Consider the following 16,858-nt stretch of genomic DNA (forward strand, 5'->3'; position numbering starts at 1 on the left):
AGGCAAAGTAATCTCTTACACAACATATCCCTTACCACCGCCGACGTGAAGGACAGTACAAAGGGCTGGGATTCAGAACAGAGTTTATTCACACATCTTGCCCTTCTCGCTCAGAAGTCCAAATCCGGAGGGAGCCAGCCCCAAGTTTAGTCCCTGAACCCCCAACTCTCTGTGTGACCTTGGACAAGTGGTCACACGACTTTGAGCCTCTTTCTCTTGGTTAACACGACCATAGGTTCTAGAACTGCCTGAGGTTCTTCCCAGGGGCGCACCGGTCTCTTCTCAGGTCGGAACACAAACACTAGGTCCTTCCCCCCCCCACCCCCCCGCCCCGTCCTATCTCCCTTTTGCAAGTCCAGTAGGGCACGATCGCTTCTTCTCCCCACCAGGTCCGTTACCAACCCTTAGCCCTTTTTGAGGAAGAACTCGGGTGCTGGCCACTAAAGCGTTCTCCCCGCCACTCCCACCATCCCCGCCCCCGGGCGTGACCTGCCCTTCTGGACCACACTAACCAGACAGAGCCCAAGGCTGGAAAGAGAGCTCCTTTCGCTCTCATTTCGCAGTGCGGGGTCTCCGAGGCCGCCGCGCGCCAGGACGCTTTAGGAACTGCGAGATGCGGCTGGAGCAAGAACGCGCAGGCGAGGCAGGACTGGTGGGGCTGTCCCGGTGACAGGTACGCGACTACGGGCCAGCTAGGGGCTAGGTTTGGGGGAGATCGTGGGGAAAAACAGAGGTGCCAGAAAGACCGATGGGTCATTCTGTCCTCACCACCAGTGCGTGCGTGCGTGTGCGTGTGTGTGTCCCTCCCTTCCCCCCCCTTTTCGCCCAAGCTCTCAATCTCACTTTCTCCCTGAGCTTCTGCCTCTCACTTCCCTCTCTTTCATCTCCAAGCATCCTCCCTGCGAGCCAGCGCCGGCTCCTCGTTCGCACTCTCCCGCGCCTAAGGGGACATTCTGGGGCCAGCCGCGGCCAGCTTCTCAGCGCAGTCGCATCCCAGAGCCAGTTAAGCTGAGCCGGCAGCATGTGGAACGCGACGCCGAGCGAGGAGCCGGGGTACAACCTCACGCTGCCGGACCTGGGCTGGGACGCTCCCCCCGACAACGACTCGCTGACCGACGAGCTCCTGCCGCTCTTCCCCGCGCCACTGCTGGCCGGTGTCACCGCCACCTGCGTGGCACTCTTTGTGGTGGGCATCGCGGGCAACCTACTCACCATGCTGGTGGTGTCGCGCTTCCGCGAGCTGCGCACCACCACCAACCTCTACCTGTCCAGCATGGCCTTCTCCGACCTACTCATCTTCCTCTGCATGCCCCTCGACCTAGTCCGCCTGTGGCAGTACCGGCCCTGGAACTTCGGCGACCTGCTCTGCAAACTCTTCCAGTTCGTCAGCGAGAGCTGTACCTACGCCACGGTACTCACCATCACCGCGCTGAGCGTTGAGCGCTACTTCGCCATCTGCTTCCCGCTGCGGGCCAAGGTGGTAGTCACCAAGGGCCGGGTGAAGCTGGTCATCCTGGTCATCTGGGCCGTGGCCTTCTGCAGCGCCGGGCCCATCTTCGTGCTGGTCGGGGTCGAGCACGAGAACGGCACCGACCCTCGGGACACGAACGAGTGTCGCGCCACCGAGTTCGCCGTGCGCTCCGGACTGCTCACCGTCATGGTGTGGGTATCCAGCGTCTTCTTCTTCCTGCCGGTCTTCTGTCTCACTGTGCTCTACAGCCTCATCGGCAGGAAGCTGTGGCGAAGAAAGCGGGGCGAGGCGGCGGTGGGCGCCTCGCTAAGGGACCAGAACCACAAGCAAACCGTGAAAATGCTGGGTGGGTCTCAGTGCGCCCTCGAGCTCTCTCTCCCGGGTTCTCTTCTCTCCCCTTGCCTTCCCTCCTTTCCCCTTCTCCCTGAGCCTCTACCTCCTTCCCCTGTTTTTCTCGGTCTCTATCTGCATGTCTATCAATGATCTCTCCTGTTTCCGTCTTGAGCTCACTCTTTGGTTTCTTAGTTTCTCCGTGGTGTATGCGTCTCTCTCTCACTCTGTGTGTGCGCGTGTATTTTGTTTTTTGCTGTTTTTCTCTTTATCTGTCTCCCCCCGCCCCGCCCCACTTTATCACTGTCTTCACTCTCTATTTTGCTCTCTACCTCTGTGTCTCTTTCTTCTAATGTCTCCCTTTTCAGGGAACGATGCCCCTCCTTTGTATTTCCCTTAAATGAATTTTATCAGCTCAGAGACATTGCTTCAAAACTGAGATAGTTCATAAAAGTCTACTGTGGTCTTTAAGTGTTAAAGGTGAGGTTAACCTTCCTGCCTCAATTTGTGGATATCTAAGTTGCATTTAAAAAGCATGTATGGGGTTGGGGGAAGAGGAGGCATTGGATCTAGAAAGTATTCTGTGGTGAATTTAAACAAAGATATGATCAATGTGGATAATTCTGTCAGAGATGATTCATTTTTCTCTCAGTATTGTGGTATGCTTTCTGACCTGCATTTTTTCAGATAATTGCATCCATTCTGTTTACCTTGCTGCTGTTTATATAGCTTTGAAAGGAAGTCAATGATAAATCAGTGCTGGAGTCTCCATTTGCTTCCAAGACCATCTATTTCTGCCTGTAGGATAGTCTAGGATAAACTAGGATAAGCTAAGATACGTGGGCTTCTCCCCAGCATGAGAAAAAAAAGACTTTGTGTAAGCTGACAGGACTTACTATCCCACCCTAAGTGGTCCTTCAAAGAACATCTAGGTGCGGTTTTATGACTGGAGTGTACTGCATATTTAATACATAAATTTAAGTATATGTGTTTGGTACAAGTGAAGTAATACAAAATGTGTTCACATCCAAGCAAAAATATTAATTCAATTTGCTTTTTCAAAACCAGAATCTGTACATTTTATTATTCCTCATTATAGTCCAACATTTTGTATTTGTTTGCATATTTAGTGCTTCTTAGAAGTCGTTCCAGGTTGATTTTGTATTTGTCATTTTACAGTTCCTGGAATCCTGTATATTAAAGCGATACTGTTTTTTCAAAGAATGTAAAAAATTTTATTTTCTAGACCAGTGATTCTCAGAATATGACTAACAGATTGTAAACCTGCTAGTGCCCTCCAGGGGATTCTAATATTCATGTTGCTACCGTGGCAGTCAGTTGCTACTATGCAACTTCGTTTTGAGAATAAGTTTAATAATTTTCTCCAATTTTATTTTTAAGCTGTTAATTATCCTCACTGGTGTTTCAACACCGATGTTAATTTTCTTTTGCCTTGACCTTATGGAGGGAAACACTAAAGTGGTACAAGGACCGAAGTATTATTTTCTGTTATTTTTACCTTTGATTTCTGAATTTTGAAAATTTAATGTAGAAATTCAGAGGCCTTGGACAAAAATAATCTAACCTGGGTAAAATGAAGACTCAGATGGATGATAATTAATGTTAGTGGGTTTTATGGTCTTTTATAACTTATTTATGTCTATCAGTAGGTGGCAAAGTATCATCCATCTCAGTGGTTCTCAATCCTGACTGCAAATTCAGTCTTTCGTGAAACTTCAAAAAGAAAAAAGAAAAGAGAAAAGCAGGTGTGGTGTCCTGGTCTCCTTCCTAAAGATACTAATTTTGTGAGTCTGTATTACACACAAGGAATCTGTGCCCCCAGGAAACTCTGTTATGTAGCTGTGGTTGAGTATAACCACTGTACTTCATATGTGCTTGTTTGTATCTAACACGTGTGAAATGGTGGACTATTGTGAATAAATTGTTGAGTCAAAATGTCAACTTGGTCACAAAATCACTCAAGTAGTCATTAAACAGATATGATTGGGAAGCTCAACAAAAATGGTTGAACTGTTAGTCCAGACAGACCCAATCTTGGTTAAAAGTAGGAATAGGGAAAAGCAGAACATAATGTTTCTCTGAAGTTAATGGTGATACTAAACATAATCAAAACAAAGCTGCGTCTTCAAAATAGAATGTGCCTTGCTATGACATTTCTTGAGCTCACACTCTCTCTCCTGTTGTCCTTTTAGCTGTTGTGGTGTTTGCTTTCATCCTCTGCTGGCTGCCCTTCCACGTAGGGCGATACTTATTTTCCAAGTCCTTCGAGCCGGGCTCCTTGGAGATTGCTCAGATCAGCCAGTACTGCAACCTTGTATCCTTTGTCCTCTTCTACCTCAGCGCTGCCATCAATCCCATTCTGTACAACATCATGTCCAAGAAGTACCGGGTGGCAGTGTTCAGACTTCTGGGATTTGAACCCTTCTCCCAGAGGAAGCTCTCCACTCTGAAGGATGAAAGTTCTCGGGCCTGGACAGAATCTAGTATTAATACATGACCAACCACATTGCTGAGCAAAGTCATCGCTTCTTCTAAACCAGAAGACATAGCACAGCAGAACTTGGGAAAAAGTTGAAGGTTAATTTTGGAATTAAGAACACACAGCTCTGGAAACAATTGGGAGGAAAGAAAAGATAGAACTTGTAGTGTGTGAGCAGTTTGATTCGATTGCACACTCATCAGTGCCCTCATACACTATTTCTGCATACTCACTGGCTATGATTTTGCATTTTGGTGCTAGCAAGGATTTTGCAATTTGGAGAAAGGAGGATGTGCAGAGAGCATTTAGGGCACTTCTTACTAAGTAAATGCTAAATCTGATTTACTTTTTCACAATGATAAAAATTTTTGATTAAGAGAATGATATTAAAGTAAAACATTCTAAAACGTAACTTTTAAGTACTAGAAATTTTCATATAGCTCCAGATCAGTGCTGTCTAAGAGAAATATAATGCAAGGTACTTAAGTAGTCAATATAAAACTTATTAATGAGAATTTTACATTCTTTTTTTTGCACAGAGTCTCTGAAATGTTCTTTACATTTGCAGCGCACCTTAATTTGGACATGAAGTTTTCACCAGTAATACTTGATGTATTTAGGTTTCGTAAAATTTGTAGATGAAAAAGTAGACTCGTAAGTCTAAGTTGTCCAAACACACCTAAAAGTTTTCTAATAACTAAAACTACTATAATTTTAAAATTTTAAGTGAATTAAAATTAAAAAATTCAGTTCTTCAAGTTGCACAAGTCACCTTTCAAGTGTTCAACAGCCAAATGTGGCTAATGGTTACCATAATGGACAGTGTAGCTCTAGAGTATATGTAAAATTATTGTTAATCTTATAAAAATATTTACAAATAAAACTCATTCCCTGAAATGTTCTTTATAGTGAACTTAGTAGAATGTTAGTGCAATAAATCCTCAAAGTTACACCTAAATGTTCTATTCTTCATGCTTGGAAGAAAATGGATATGAAAGATAAAATGAATTTTTAAATTAAGTTGAATTACATGTGTTAATATTCAGGAAATGAGACTTTACAAAAACTATAGACAATCACAAACTGCCTTATTTGGCATAATAAAAATACTTAAGCCAATCATAAGGTTTTGCTTTGTGAATAAAGGAATAATTTATAACTTACTCTGGAAAGCTTACAGGAACTTAGTGAATACAGACATTTTTCAAATGGTGAAAAATTCAGAATTCCTTAAATGCTACTGCTTATTGATATGCAAAACTTTTAAAAATCTTGTAGCCATTTATTTCAAAATGCCTATGCCATGTCCTGTCTCCAAATTAATTTTGCTATTTACATCCCACTGCTTATCTGATAGATATGTTTACTTGGATACCCAGTCTCGCTCTGAATCATACTTATGAATGATTAGACACCTTCAACTAAATGTTGAACATTTTCGTCATAAAACTAAAATTTTCATTTGTATTGACATTGCTCCCCCCATAGGCAACTCTTTGCATTATTAAATATATTATTCCAAAAGTGATTTCTTCACAATCCTGTACAACATTAAGTCATATAAGGAATTCCTACATGAAGTTATTGGTTCAACAGCAGAACTGAATGGACCAGTTAGGTAAATTGTTGCCATGACTGATTTTCTCCCCTACCAAAATAAAGATTATTATGCTGAACTAATTGACTATTTATCTTAGAAAAATGAAAAACATAATCATAAGTAGAAAGATTTCTGGAGAAAAATATTTTTGAAATCCTTCCTGTTACTAAGACTGCACTATCCAGTTAAGCTAAATTCAGAACTTCAGCGAATTGGTTATTCAGTTAATTCTTGGGAGTGCATCAACATTTTAAAAAACACTCTAATTCATTTAAGCCTGTGAAATACTAATTAGGTCATTCGGCATTATTGTCCTAAATAGGGTCCAGCAAATCCCAAAGAGATAATTCACTTTCCTGAAATCTTAGAGTTTTTGTCTACAAGTATATCCTACTTGAGAGAAAACAAGCAAAGAGGGCTTGATTTCCATCACACAGTTGATTCCTTTGGAGAAAACCAAACCTAACTTTTAATTAGTTGCCTACCTATTCAATGGTCTCCCCTTTCTTCTGAGTTCAGGTCTATAATCTCAGCCTAATTCATTTACAGGGCATAGTTTACGTGGCAAGGACTACCAATTTCCTTCACTGGTGTTGATGAGAGAACTCAGAGATAATATTTAGAGAAATGGATCTTGAATTTGCCTTTTTTATTGCCTTTTTATTATTTATAACATCTTTGTATCATCATAAATGTTTAAGACTCAGGGAAAAGAGGAACTTAGAGGAAAATTGTTTCTAAAAGTCCATCATTTCACAAACATTTACTATGTGCTTGGTACATTCTAAGCTCTAGAGACTAATAAGCCAAGGATTTTATCCTTGATGAGCTCATGATCACTTCTGTGTTATGTTGCAGTAGGTAATTAATAAATACTTTAAGTTATGAAATAAACATCTCTAGTTGACACTGGATCAAATGATGGTCCAGCATTTTAAGGGGCTATTCATCTCTCTGTATTGTTGTGTATTTGCCTCAAAATAAACTCAAAATGGGCTGTTCCTACAAACCAGTCAAATCTCTAGATGTGATTAGTGTGTCTGCTCGCGGTAGACACTCACAGCTTGCTTTGTTAATGTGAGGAAAGTAAAGGAATTGCTTTCATTTGTAATTCATGTTTCCATTTTCCTGGTAAGATCAGCAATGAGTTATCTGTCACCATACCTGACACCAGGTCACAGAATCAAGGGTTGGGTTTTTTTGTTATACAAAGTGACTTATATGAGTAAGAACTTTTTAACAATTTCTTTAAAGAAAACGTTCTTGCTATGAATCATTTAAAATCATAGTTTTGTGGCATTGACATTTAGAAACCCTTCTAGTGACTGGTCAGACCTTGGAAACCATTTCTTTATAGTCAACTTTTTATTGCAGTGAAAGTCATAGCGATGGGATTAGACTTGAAACTCCAGCTTTTTCACTCTAATGCTTTTCTTAAGAGGCTGAAACCATTACAATTTACAATTATTAGTTGACATTGGCAATTTTAGCTATAATTTTTTGGTGTTTCTCATTTATTGATACACTTGAATTTAGTTAAAAAAATAATCTATGAGACTTTTTATAAGACCAGTGCCTGAAAAGACTCACTTGTCTTTTAAAAAACATTGTGTACATCTTTAAAATGTGACATACATATATACATACATCAAAGTTTCTTCTCACATTGTCTAATGGTGTAGAATAGAGCTTTCTGCTTTCAGAAACACTGTATCTAATGCAAGTAATGTCGTTAAAGATGTGTATCTAATGATCCTCTTATGATTTCTTTGCAATTTAAATTGCAACACTGACCAGGATCTCTCCAGTTATAACTTAACTAGATGATTAGTAACCGATGTTAATTCAGTGAATTGATAACACAATTTTTATCTAGAGAATGAGCTGCAAATCAAATCAACAGAAAGCAATGTGCTGGTGGTAAATGGGGGCCGCTTTCAGCTCACGTCGCTTATTTATTCATATTAAATGAATTCAGTTATGTTAATTTTTGGCACTAATCTAAATTTGAAACAGCTGAGGGAGAAAGTTTGCATAAGGCTTATTTTGTGTTTTTCCTTTTGAATGAAAACTCTCACTGGGTGTTAGAAGCTAGCCATATTGGTTGGAAGAATTATCAGCCTTACAAAAAAAAAAAAAAAACGAAACCCTGCAATGCTTATGTCCAACCCAGTTCCCTGGATATTTGCTGGAATTCCAATTAGTATTTTATGCTATGACATAGTATACTCATTGCACAAGGGGCTACTGATTAACCCCAAAACTGGCAAATTCCGTGAAGCCCCCAGAAAACATGCTTCACATAACTGCTCAGAAGGTTCTGCCGAAATGTTTACAGATGTTCCTCTCGAAAGAAGTCTCCCCAAGCCCATCTTCTCCCCCTAGCCCCACAGAAAGTATATGGAGAGAACAGTTTGAAAGGTTTTCTGTGATTTTTAACATCTCAAATCCAAACATTTCTCTGGCTCAAACCACAAAAACGTTCATGGTTAACACTTGGAGCACTGCAGGTTTAGCATATTAGAGAGCACTTGCTCATATAAAGACATCCAAACAGGGTGCCTGGGTGGCTCAGTTGGTTAAACAACTGCCTTCGGCTCAGGTCATGATCCTGGAGTCCCTGGATTGAGTCCCGCATTGGGCTCCCTGCTCTGCAGGGAGTCTGCTTCTCCCTCTGATCCTAACCCCTCTCATGTGCTCTCTCATTCTCTCTCTCTCAAATAAATAAGTAAAATCTTAAAAAAAAAATACATCCAAACAGCATCGTCTCCTATTTCACTGACACCTACTGTATTCTAGGTATTAGAGAACTTACAGCTTTGTTGATTTGTGTTTTACAATGTGTCATAAATGTCACTACTGATATTTTGATTTGTGATTCTTTTTATTTAAGGTTTTTGTGAATGTTAAAGACTTTATAGATGTCATGTCTTATGAAATTAGACACTGGTTTTCCTTCCTTTGTGTGTCCTAAACCAAACAATTGCTTAATAAATATATTTTTAAAGCCTATAGCAAATTTCTTCCATGTACAGTTATAAATTTTGGTGTCTGGGATACTTCAGCTTCACTCCTCTCCCAGATTCAGTTCTATTTTGTCCTTTTAATTTCTGAAATATGTATTTTGCCACTGTGAGGAGGTGTTTGTTACAGTGAATTTTATTTCCCCAAGGGTGCCAATATTGAATAATGAGTTAAACAATTTCTAGAAGAAGTGGCTTCCATATTAAGAAAAGTCAAGGACCCTGCAATGGACTGTGACCCCCATGCCCTCTCCACCTCTCTTCCCTTACAACCTGTCACCCCCAGAGTCAATGGTGTTGCAGCCTGCAACGTGAGACCCAAAAACCACAAGCTCTTTGAGTCAAAGGAACAATTCCTATACATGTTATATGTTGTAGTCAGCCACTCACTGAATGTTGGTTGGATAAATGAAGGTTTAAAGACTGGATTATGTGTCACCTGGGCATTAGCTTCTAGACATATGGATTCCAGGGGCCAATAAAATTTAAAAACTAAAATTGGAGGACCAATAAAGGTGGCCAACTTCAATTTGCTGATTAAAGGACTTTAAAATACCCCACTATCTATTGCCACCATCATTTCTACTTAAGAAGAACCTTAGAAGTGAATAAAGGATAATCATAGTGTGAAAGTTCAATGTATTCTACATACCACAAAGTCATACACATATGCTGTTAACATGAGTTCGTTACAACTTTATGGTATTATCTAAATTAAAATGTATAAATAACTCTTGGCAGTAATTACTAATACACTAAAGTATCCAACATGGGATTTACTTTTATTGATCTGCTAAGGCCCTTTGCAGTATCTTCTGACCCCCTTCCATCCATCTCTCCTTCAATTCAGTGTCCACCAGTGCCTGCACATTCTCTCAGGTCCATCCCTGTGGCAGGTGTCCTGAGATCAAAAGAGGAGAGGTCAGCAGGACTGTCTGGGACTTGGCAGGTCTCACATTCTGAGGCCAGTGTTCAAATGCGAATTGTTCCTTGTTTCCTGACTCATAGCTCATCATCGACTCCCGGTCTCACAGCCAGCTTCCTTCAAGGGGTTGTGAAAATAATTATAAATCAATACGCATCTCCAGATGAACGGTTTGCCAGTATGCATTGAATACATACACATTTTAAATACTTCTTGATCCAGTCATTTCACATCAAGACATAATTACAGAGGAACACAAAGATTTTTCTGTAATGGTGTTCATTGCATCTTATTCATAATTTTGAAAACCTAAAAAAACCTATTTTGGAGAATGGGGAATTGGTTAAATAAATTCCAGAAATGGTAACAGTTAACATTTATGCAGCACTGTGATAAGGCCTTTCAATTCTTTTTCTCATGGAATCATCCCAACACACGTCAGAGGAGGTTTTATTATATCCCCGTGGGGGAGGGTGAAGGGGCAACTGAGAGTTTTGTCACATGGCCAGGAAATGGCAGAGCTGGAGTTTGACCCCAGAGCAGCTAGGTTCTAGTGCGTTCACTTTCCCTAGAGTACAATGGAGCCATTAAAAATGATATTGTAGGAGAATTTTAATGTGGGAAAATGTTTACCTGATATTAGTAAGTGAAAAAAAATTGTCCCATCCTGTAAAGGAAAAAAAAAAAAAAAAAAAAAGACGTTCACAGAGCCAAAGACTGAAAAGATCCAGCATAGAAAGTATTAACAGTATTTCTCTGGTCCATGAAAATATTTTTCTCTGTTTTTCCATTGTGTCTAACATTTCTACAAAGAACGTATCTTATCCTTGTAATAGTGGTAAATGGCAAACTGCACGACTACAGTTCAGAGATTGGCTTCCCTCCCAGCCTTGCTCCAGATCTTATTCTCTGTTTCTCCCTCTAGCACCTTGGCTCTGCCTGGCCTTCAGGGTGATATCTTCCACACCCAACACTAACTCCCGCAGCTCCTCGCTGGGACACCTGCTCTTCCATGGGAGAAAGTTTCAGAGAGGTGGTTGGAAAGGAAAGCCAGGGCTCATCAATAGGCTTGTGTTCCAGTTCTGGAACTGCATTGCTTTGGGCAAGTTCCTTAACCTTCCCCCCATGTTAAGTACCCAAACCTAGCAAATGCTCAGTAAGTGGTCGCCATTATCATTTGGTCACTCAGTATAGCACGAAACAACCCCGTTGTGTGTCTACCCTCCTAGGTGGTCTGCAGCCTAGCTAGAATCCTTCTCTTCATTTATCTGTCTGCTCCTGACCCCAGTCAGGCAGAGGTGTCCCCATAACCTTATTGACTAGGTACAAATATTTAGAATGGCTGGTAAAAACAGCTGCAAATTTAATAATGCTGGGTAATTGCTCTGGCCAGGGTGTTGACAAGCCTCTGCCAGGTTTTCAAAATGCAGCAGATATATTTTGGAGTGAACACTTGGACCCTCTCCCAGGAGACATTTGCACCTCTATTTATGGAATGAGGCTCAGTCAGCAGGGGGTAGAAGAGAGGGGACAAGAGCTTGGCAAAACTGTTTCCTGAATGCATACCTCTCTTCATGGCCACGTGTTCACTATCTCGGCCTAGTTAATTGCTTCAGAACCTTTATTAAAAAACTTCTTTCAGAATTTATCCTCCAGGAATAAAGCATGAAAAAGTGGAGTATGCATAGGCTTTGGAGCCAAACATTTACAGAATTTTCTCCTAGGAGAAAATTAACCAGCCATGTGAACAGGGCAATAACATTAGCCTCTCTGGGTCCCAGTTGATTTAATGGTACAATAGAAATCATAAGAGTATCTGCTGGTTGTGGTTCTTGACAGATCCAGTGACATATATAAAGGGGCAGCATCTGGCACATAGAGGAGCCCAATACATGTTAACTTTTTATTACCGCAATTTATTAGATTGTTTACAATCTACAATTTCCAATTCGAATTTCTAGAGCAGAGCAAGAACCCAAACCATGTGTGAAGAAACCTGAATACAGAATCCTTCTGTAGTTTTCATGTTTCCCCAACCCCAGTTTTGACAAGTAGTTTTTACCCACAGCTAATGAAGAGCTTTTTAGTGAGCTGCCTTTATTGAGACTTTCCAAAGAAGTCAGCGTAGTTTTCAAAGAAATAGTGATTCTCCTTTTGCAATCACATTTCATCAACTTAACGTAATTTTAATTAAGTAGTTAGAATAACAAGGACGCTTTGGCAGAGAGAGATTTGAGAACAAATTACTCAGTTGGTGGAACAGAAGTGCAAGGGTATGCTAGAGAGTGGCCTCCCGGCATGTGGCGCATTCAGGACCTTGGATACAGGGGAGAACACTGGATCCCAGCAATCCAATTAAGAATGCTTCTAATTCCCATGTAAAAGCACTTCGAATATAGAAATTTTTGGCTCCATTCAACCAGAATAAATTCTAGTAGAGAACATGTTAGAGATTGTCTAGAGTCCTAGGGGACTTTAGCATGGAACCTTCTATGTTCCATGCTATAGGCCAGCCCCCGTCCATTAGTAGTGGTTCCCAGAAACATTGGGCTGAGAAGGGACATTAGGGGGACAAGTGTCCCCTTTGCCTGTGACAGTACCAGTTACTCCTACTGCCCAGGCATCTCATCTGGTTTTGCCTTTATGCTGGATTTTTCTTTTTTAAGGACTTGTCATTAGTAATTGCATTAAAGGAATTTGGGGTGCAGCTGTCAGACCTCCAGTTGATATTTCCAGCTTCTGCCATGGTCTTGTCTTGTAACATGTGCAGTGCATGTTCCGTGAACAGAGTTCTCTCCCTAACACATGGTGAACTGAGGGACGACCAACTATCACCGGTCTCTATTCCCAGTAGAGCATGCAAAACACTTGCTGAAAAAAACCGAAATGGGTTCTGATACATGTTGTAAGGAAAGTCAACTTCTTCCCATTTCAGGAGCAGTGGTGGGGAAATATATGGCCACTACTTGTTGGGTTTTTTTTTTTTTCCTTCAGTTGTGCCATGGCTCTCAGCAAAATTTTCAAGCTGCATAGTGACCAGGCTGCCAGTCAGCAGGGTCAATGGGAAATGGGGAAAATTCTAGAAGTATGTGCATTAAGTGCGGGAAATAGAGGCCAAGCAGTCCTCCTGTCGAGCACTCTCCAAACACTCTTGTTACAATGCTAACAGGCTTTTTGTTTTGCTATAAATCTGCTGAAGTCAGTAATTATTTTAAGAAAACTGTGCCTGAGCCAATAATCTAACACATAGCACTGCAGAAGGTACGTTTACATTTCGGTATGTGAAATGTAAATAATTTCATTTAAATAATTATTCTTCTAAATTAATCTTACTCATCGTTGATTGTATAGCTTCTCACACATGCACCAAAAGTTCATAACAGCCATTATTGTGTCAGTTCTATTGTCAGAAGATGATCTTGGCACAAGGTTGAATGAGGCCAGTTTTATATCAAGGCCATCAGACATGTTAAATAATTATTATTATTTAGTCTCACTAATGGGTTGAGTTTTCTCACCCAATTGATGAAATAAAGCTTTTGGGAGTCATTTTGCCAAAGTGAAGCATCTGATGTTACTGAGAATAATCGTAATGTTGGTTAAACATTTCTCCATAAAGCTAAATGTATTCATTTGGGGGTGATAATACAAATATAATTTTGGTGAGGCAAAGTGCCATGATAAAAATAGTGTTCTTACTAAATGATGAATCTTATGGAACAGACAACAGAACTTAGAACTGTGGTACCTACACAGTTTGCAATTCATTCAAAGAAATTGTGATATTCTGCCAATTAAAATAGAAGATGTATTGCCAAAATTTACAAAACACACACACAGAGTAACAGAGACACAAAATGTATCAGAACAGTAGTATTCATTCTCTCTTTGCTACCCATCATCAACTGAATTTCAGAATGCTTATACTTTTGAAGAACTACCTTGTAAATCAACGTTAGTGTTCTCAAATAGAATTAAATGAGTCTTCTACATTTGTCTTTTGTTTAAAATCAGTTGAAATGTCTAACCAGAGCAGTCAACAAATGGAATACCAAAAAAAAAAAAACCCTAAAAACAAAACAAAACAAAAATCAGCATTTGAAACTCTGAGAAGTGTGTAAAGTTACTGAAAACACAGCTTGCAACAGAAAAACATTACGATATATCCCTCTGAAAACAGGAAGAAACTAAACAAATTATGTAATGAGGACTCAAAATTGTATAGATTTAATTTTGACATTCTATAATTGATCTTTGGAATATCTCAAAGTTTGAGTTGAATCTTTTGATGGAATGAAATTGAAGTCTACTATTTTCCAAGATCAAAATATGGTAAAACATTCAAAAGAATCAGTCAACTTATTGACAAATTTTGTCTTATAAAAATATTTGTCAAAGAAAGACACTCTCAATAGGGACAAAGTGATGGAATCTGTAAAGAAATTTGGGCAGAAATTAAAATTTCAATAAGAAAAAAAGTAACAGAAAAAGATCTTCCTTTTTCTCAGAATTTGCTCTGACATTACTAGAAAGAGCAATCAAAGATGTCAAGAATTTCAAATTTACTAACCACAAATGTAACAGAGAAGGAGACCAATGGTAATTTTATTAAAAAAATGAATAGATTATATTGAAAAAGATGTATTCTTTATCAAAATATTAGTGATATAGTATGAGAGATAAGGCCCAAAAAAGCCTGATTAAAGTACATAAATATATACCAAGAATAATTTTCCTATTTGTTATTTTTAAGCATTCTGAAAATCAATATAAAGGTTTTTTATTAAAAAGAGAGAGAGGGGGCGCCTGGGTGGCTCAGTCGTTAAGCGTCTCCCTTTGGCTCAGGTCATGATCCCAGGCTCCTGGGATCAAGCCCCGCATCAGGCTCCCTGCTCAGCGGGGAGTCTGCTTCTCCCTCTCCCACTCCCCCTGCTTGTGTTCCCTCTCTCGCTGTCTCTCTCAATGTCAAATAAATAAATAAAATCTTTAAAAAAAGAGAGAGAGGAAAACGAAGAAACAGACTCAACTATGGAGAACAAACTGATGGTTACTGGAGGGGAGGTGGGTGGGGGAATGGGTTAAACAGGTGATGGGTATTAAGGAGGTCACTTGTGATGAGAACTGGGTGTTGTAAGTGATGAATCACTAAATTGTACACCTGAAACTAATATTACACTGTATGTTAATTGGAATTTAAATAAAAACTTGGAAAGAAAATCTTTTTATTTTGATTTAATGTACACAGATTTTATTTTTAGAAAAACTTTTGGTTTTATTTTATTGATGGAACTACAAAAAAGCTTCTATTCACAAACTATTTTCAATTTTTCAATCAATAAATAAAAGTCAATAATTTTACATTGAATTATTTTTAGTATTCTTGTTACCAAAAGCCAAGTTTGGCTGCTCGCCACTCTAAAGCCAATACTCGAGAGAGAGGTATTGGTTGGAAAAGAAAAGTTGTTTTATTCAGATGTCTGGCAACCTGGGAAGATGGTGGACTAATGTCCGAAGGGCATCTCCGAAGTCTCAGAACAAGCAGGGGGTTTTAAAGGGGAGCATAGGGCAGTGATGAGGGTCAACATGCAGGGGAAGCATTCTCAATATAATCTCAAGCAAACTTCCTGGTGTCAGGAACGACTATTTTCTCGTATGGCCAAGATTCATCTTCTGGGAACACCTAACTCCTTGTTTCCCCAGGGTCAGTGTTCTGTTGAAATCTCAAAGAAGCTGTAATTAATCAAACTATAAGCTATAAGTCAAGCTAGACACAGGTCAAGAGTTAGAGATATGTAGCCTTTAGGCTGCTTGCAACAGAGTTACATATCCCCACGGTCATTCCTTCGTTCCATCTCTGGAATATGGGCAAAAGTCCATCTTCTGTAGCTGCTTCAAGCTGAATCAGGGCACAGGAGGGGCTCTGGAATGGAAGACCCTGACATGGTGCACGATGTAACTGTTGGTCCTTTTTTCTAAATGGGCATGGGGGGTTAGTATCAGAGGTAGTTCTGTATTTAAAACTTTGGACACCTTCTTGCATCAATAAACTAACATTATTAGTTTTGCCCCTAAATATATTCCAGTATCAGTAATACTGTAAGGCCCATTTTTGTTATCCCCCTGGAATAGATCTGTTGCTAGAGGGTATCCAAGAAAATAGGCCAGTAAACCTATTCCAACCCCTTGATATAGAAGGATGTGCTGTTCTAGGGTTTGCTGCAACCAAGAGGCCTGCTGTTGAATTTTGTCTACACTAGTTACAATCTGCATGGTAGTATTAACATAAGTAGAGCAAGAGGAGTTGGCCACTTAAAAAAATTTTTTTACACGTATACCTCCTTCTTCAGCTAAAACATAGTCTAAGGCTACTCCATTGTCTACTTACCACTTTAGCCAAGGAGTCCAAAATTTTTTGCAGGTTGGTGAGGGAGTTAGAAGTTTCATTAACCATGAGAATTAAGGTTTTAGACAAATTTCATGCCACATGTTGATGAGCTGCACCTTCCCACTGGGGAGCAAAGAATACCCAAGAAATATTCATCTCCATCTGGTATTTCCTCAGGGAGGTCCTGCCTGACACAGGTGAATAATTTGAGAGAGCTTGTCCAGTGTACCACTTTAGACTTATTGTGGACTGAGAAGGGGGTAGTAAGAACTTCTAAGAAGCAAGTGCCTCCCATTGTCCAACTGTTCAAACAATCAGATGCCCAGAGGATCTTTTGATTATCCACACAGAGTAACAGGCATAAAATTTGTCTGTACATGAGCTATTGGCAATTTCTCTGAAGTTTACCTCAAGTTGTCTAGCTTAGGCAAACAACAAACATTTAAAGATAATCAGAACTAGAATCTAACATCCACAAAGGTGTGTTACTGAAATATAATTTTTCTCTCTAAAATCGCCCTCATTCCCATCAAAGATAGCCAAATTAAGACTAATTTGTTTGTAAAACAAGTCCAGTTTTAACAAACGTGGCTTAATTATTTATATAAGCACAGCAAGAATAGT

The 16,858-nt window shown here is 39.9% G+C and overlaps 1 protein-coding gene across 1 annotated transcript; it reads left to right on the top strand.

Annotated features, from left to right (window-relative positions):
- The first annotated feature begins 568 nt into the window (after window positions 1–568).
- GHSR (growth hormone secretagogue receptor) lies at window positions 569–4,768 on the top strand. Its single transcript, XM_028101067.1, has 3 exons — window positions 569–673; window positions 892–1,817; window positions 4,015–4,768. The coding sequence occupies exons 2-3, from the start codon at window positions 1,022–1,024 to the stop codon at window positions 4,317–4,319; spliced, it is 1,101 nt and encodes a 366-aa protein (XP_027956868.1). The 5' UTR covers window positions 569–673; window positions 892–1,021; the 3' UTR covers window positions 4,320–4,768.
- Window positions 4,769–16,858: the final 12,090 nt, after the last annotated feature.

Source organism: Eumetopias jubatus, unplaced genomic scaffold (genome assembly GCF_037043125.1).
Source record: "Eumetopias jubatus isolate StellerSeaLion01/CBP00866 unplaced genomic scaffold, mEumJub1_p1.0 scaffold_1, whole genome shotgun sequence".
NCBI classification, from domain to species: domain Eukaryota; kingdom Metazoa; phylum Chordata; class Mammalia; order Carnivora; family Otariidae; genus Eumetopias; species Eumetopias jubatus.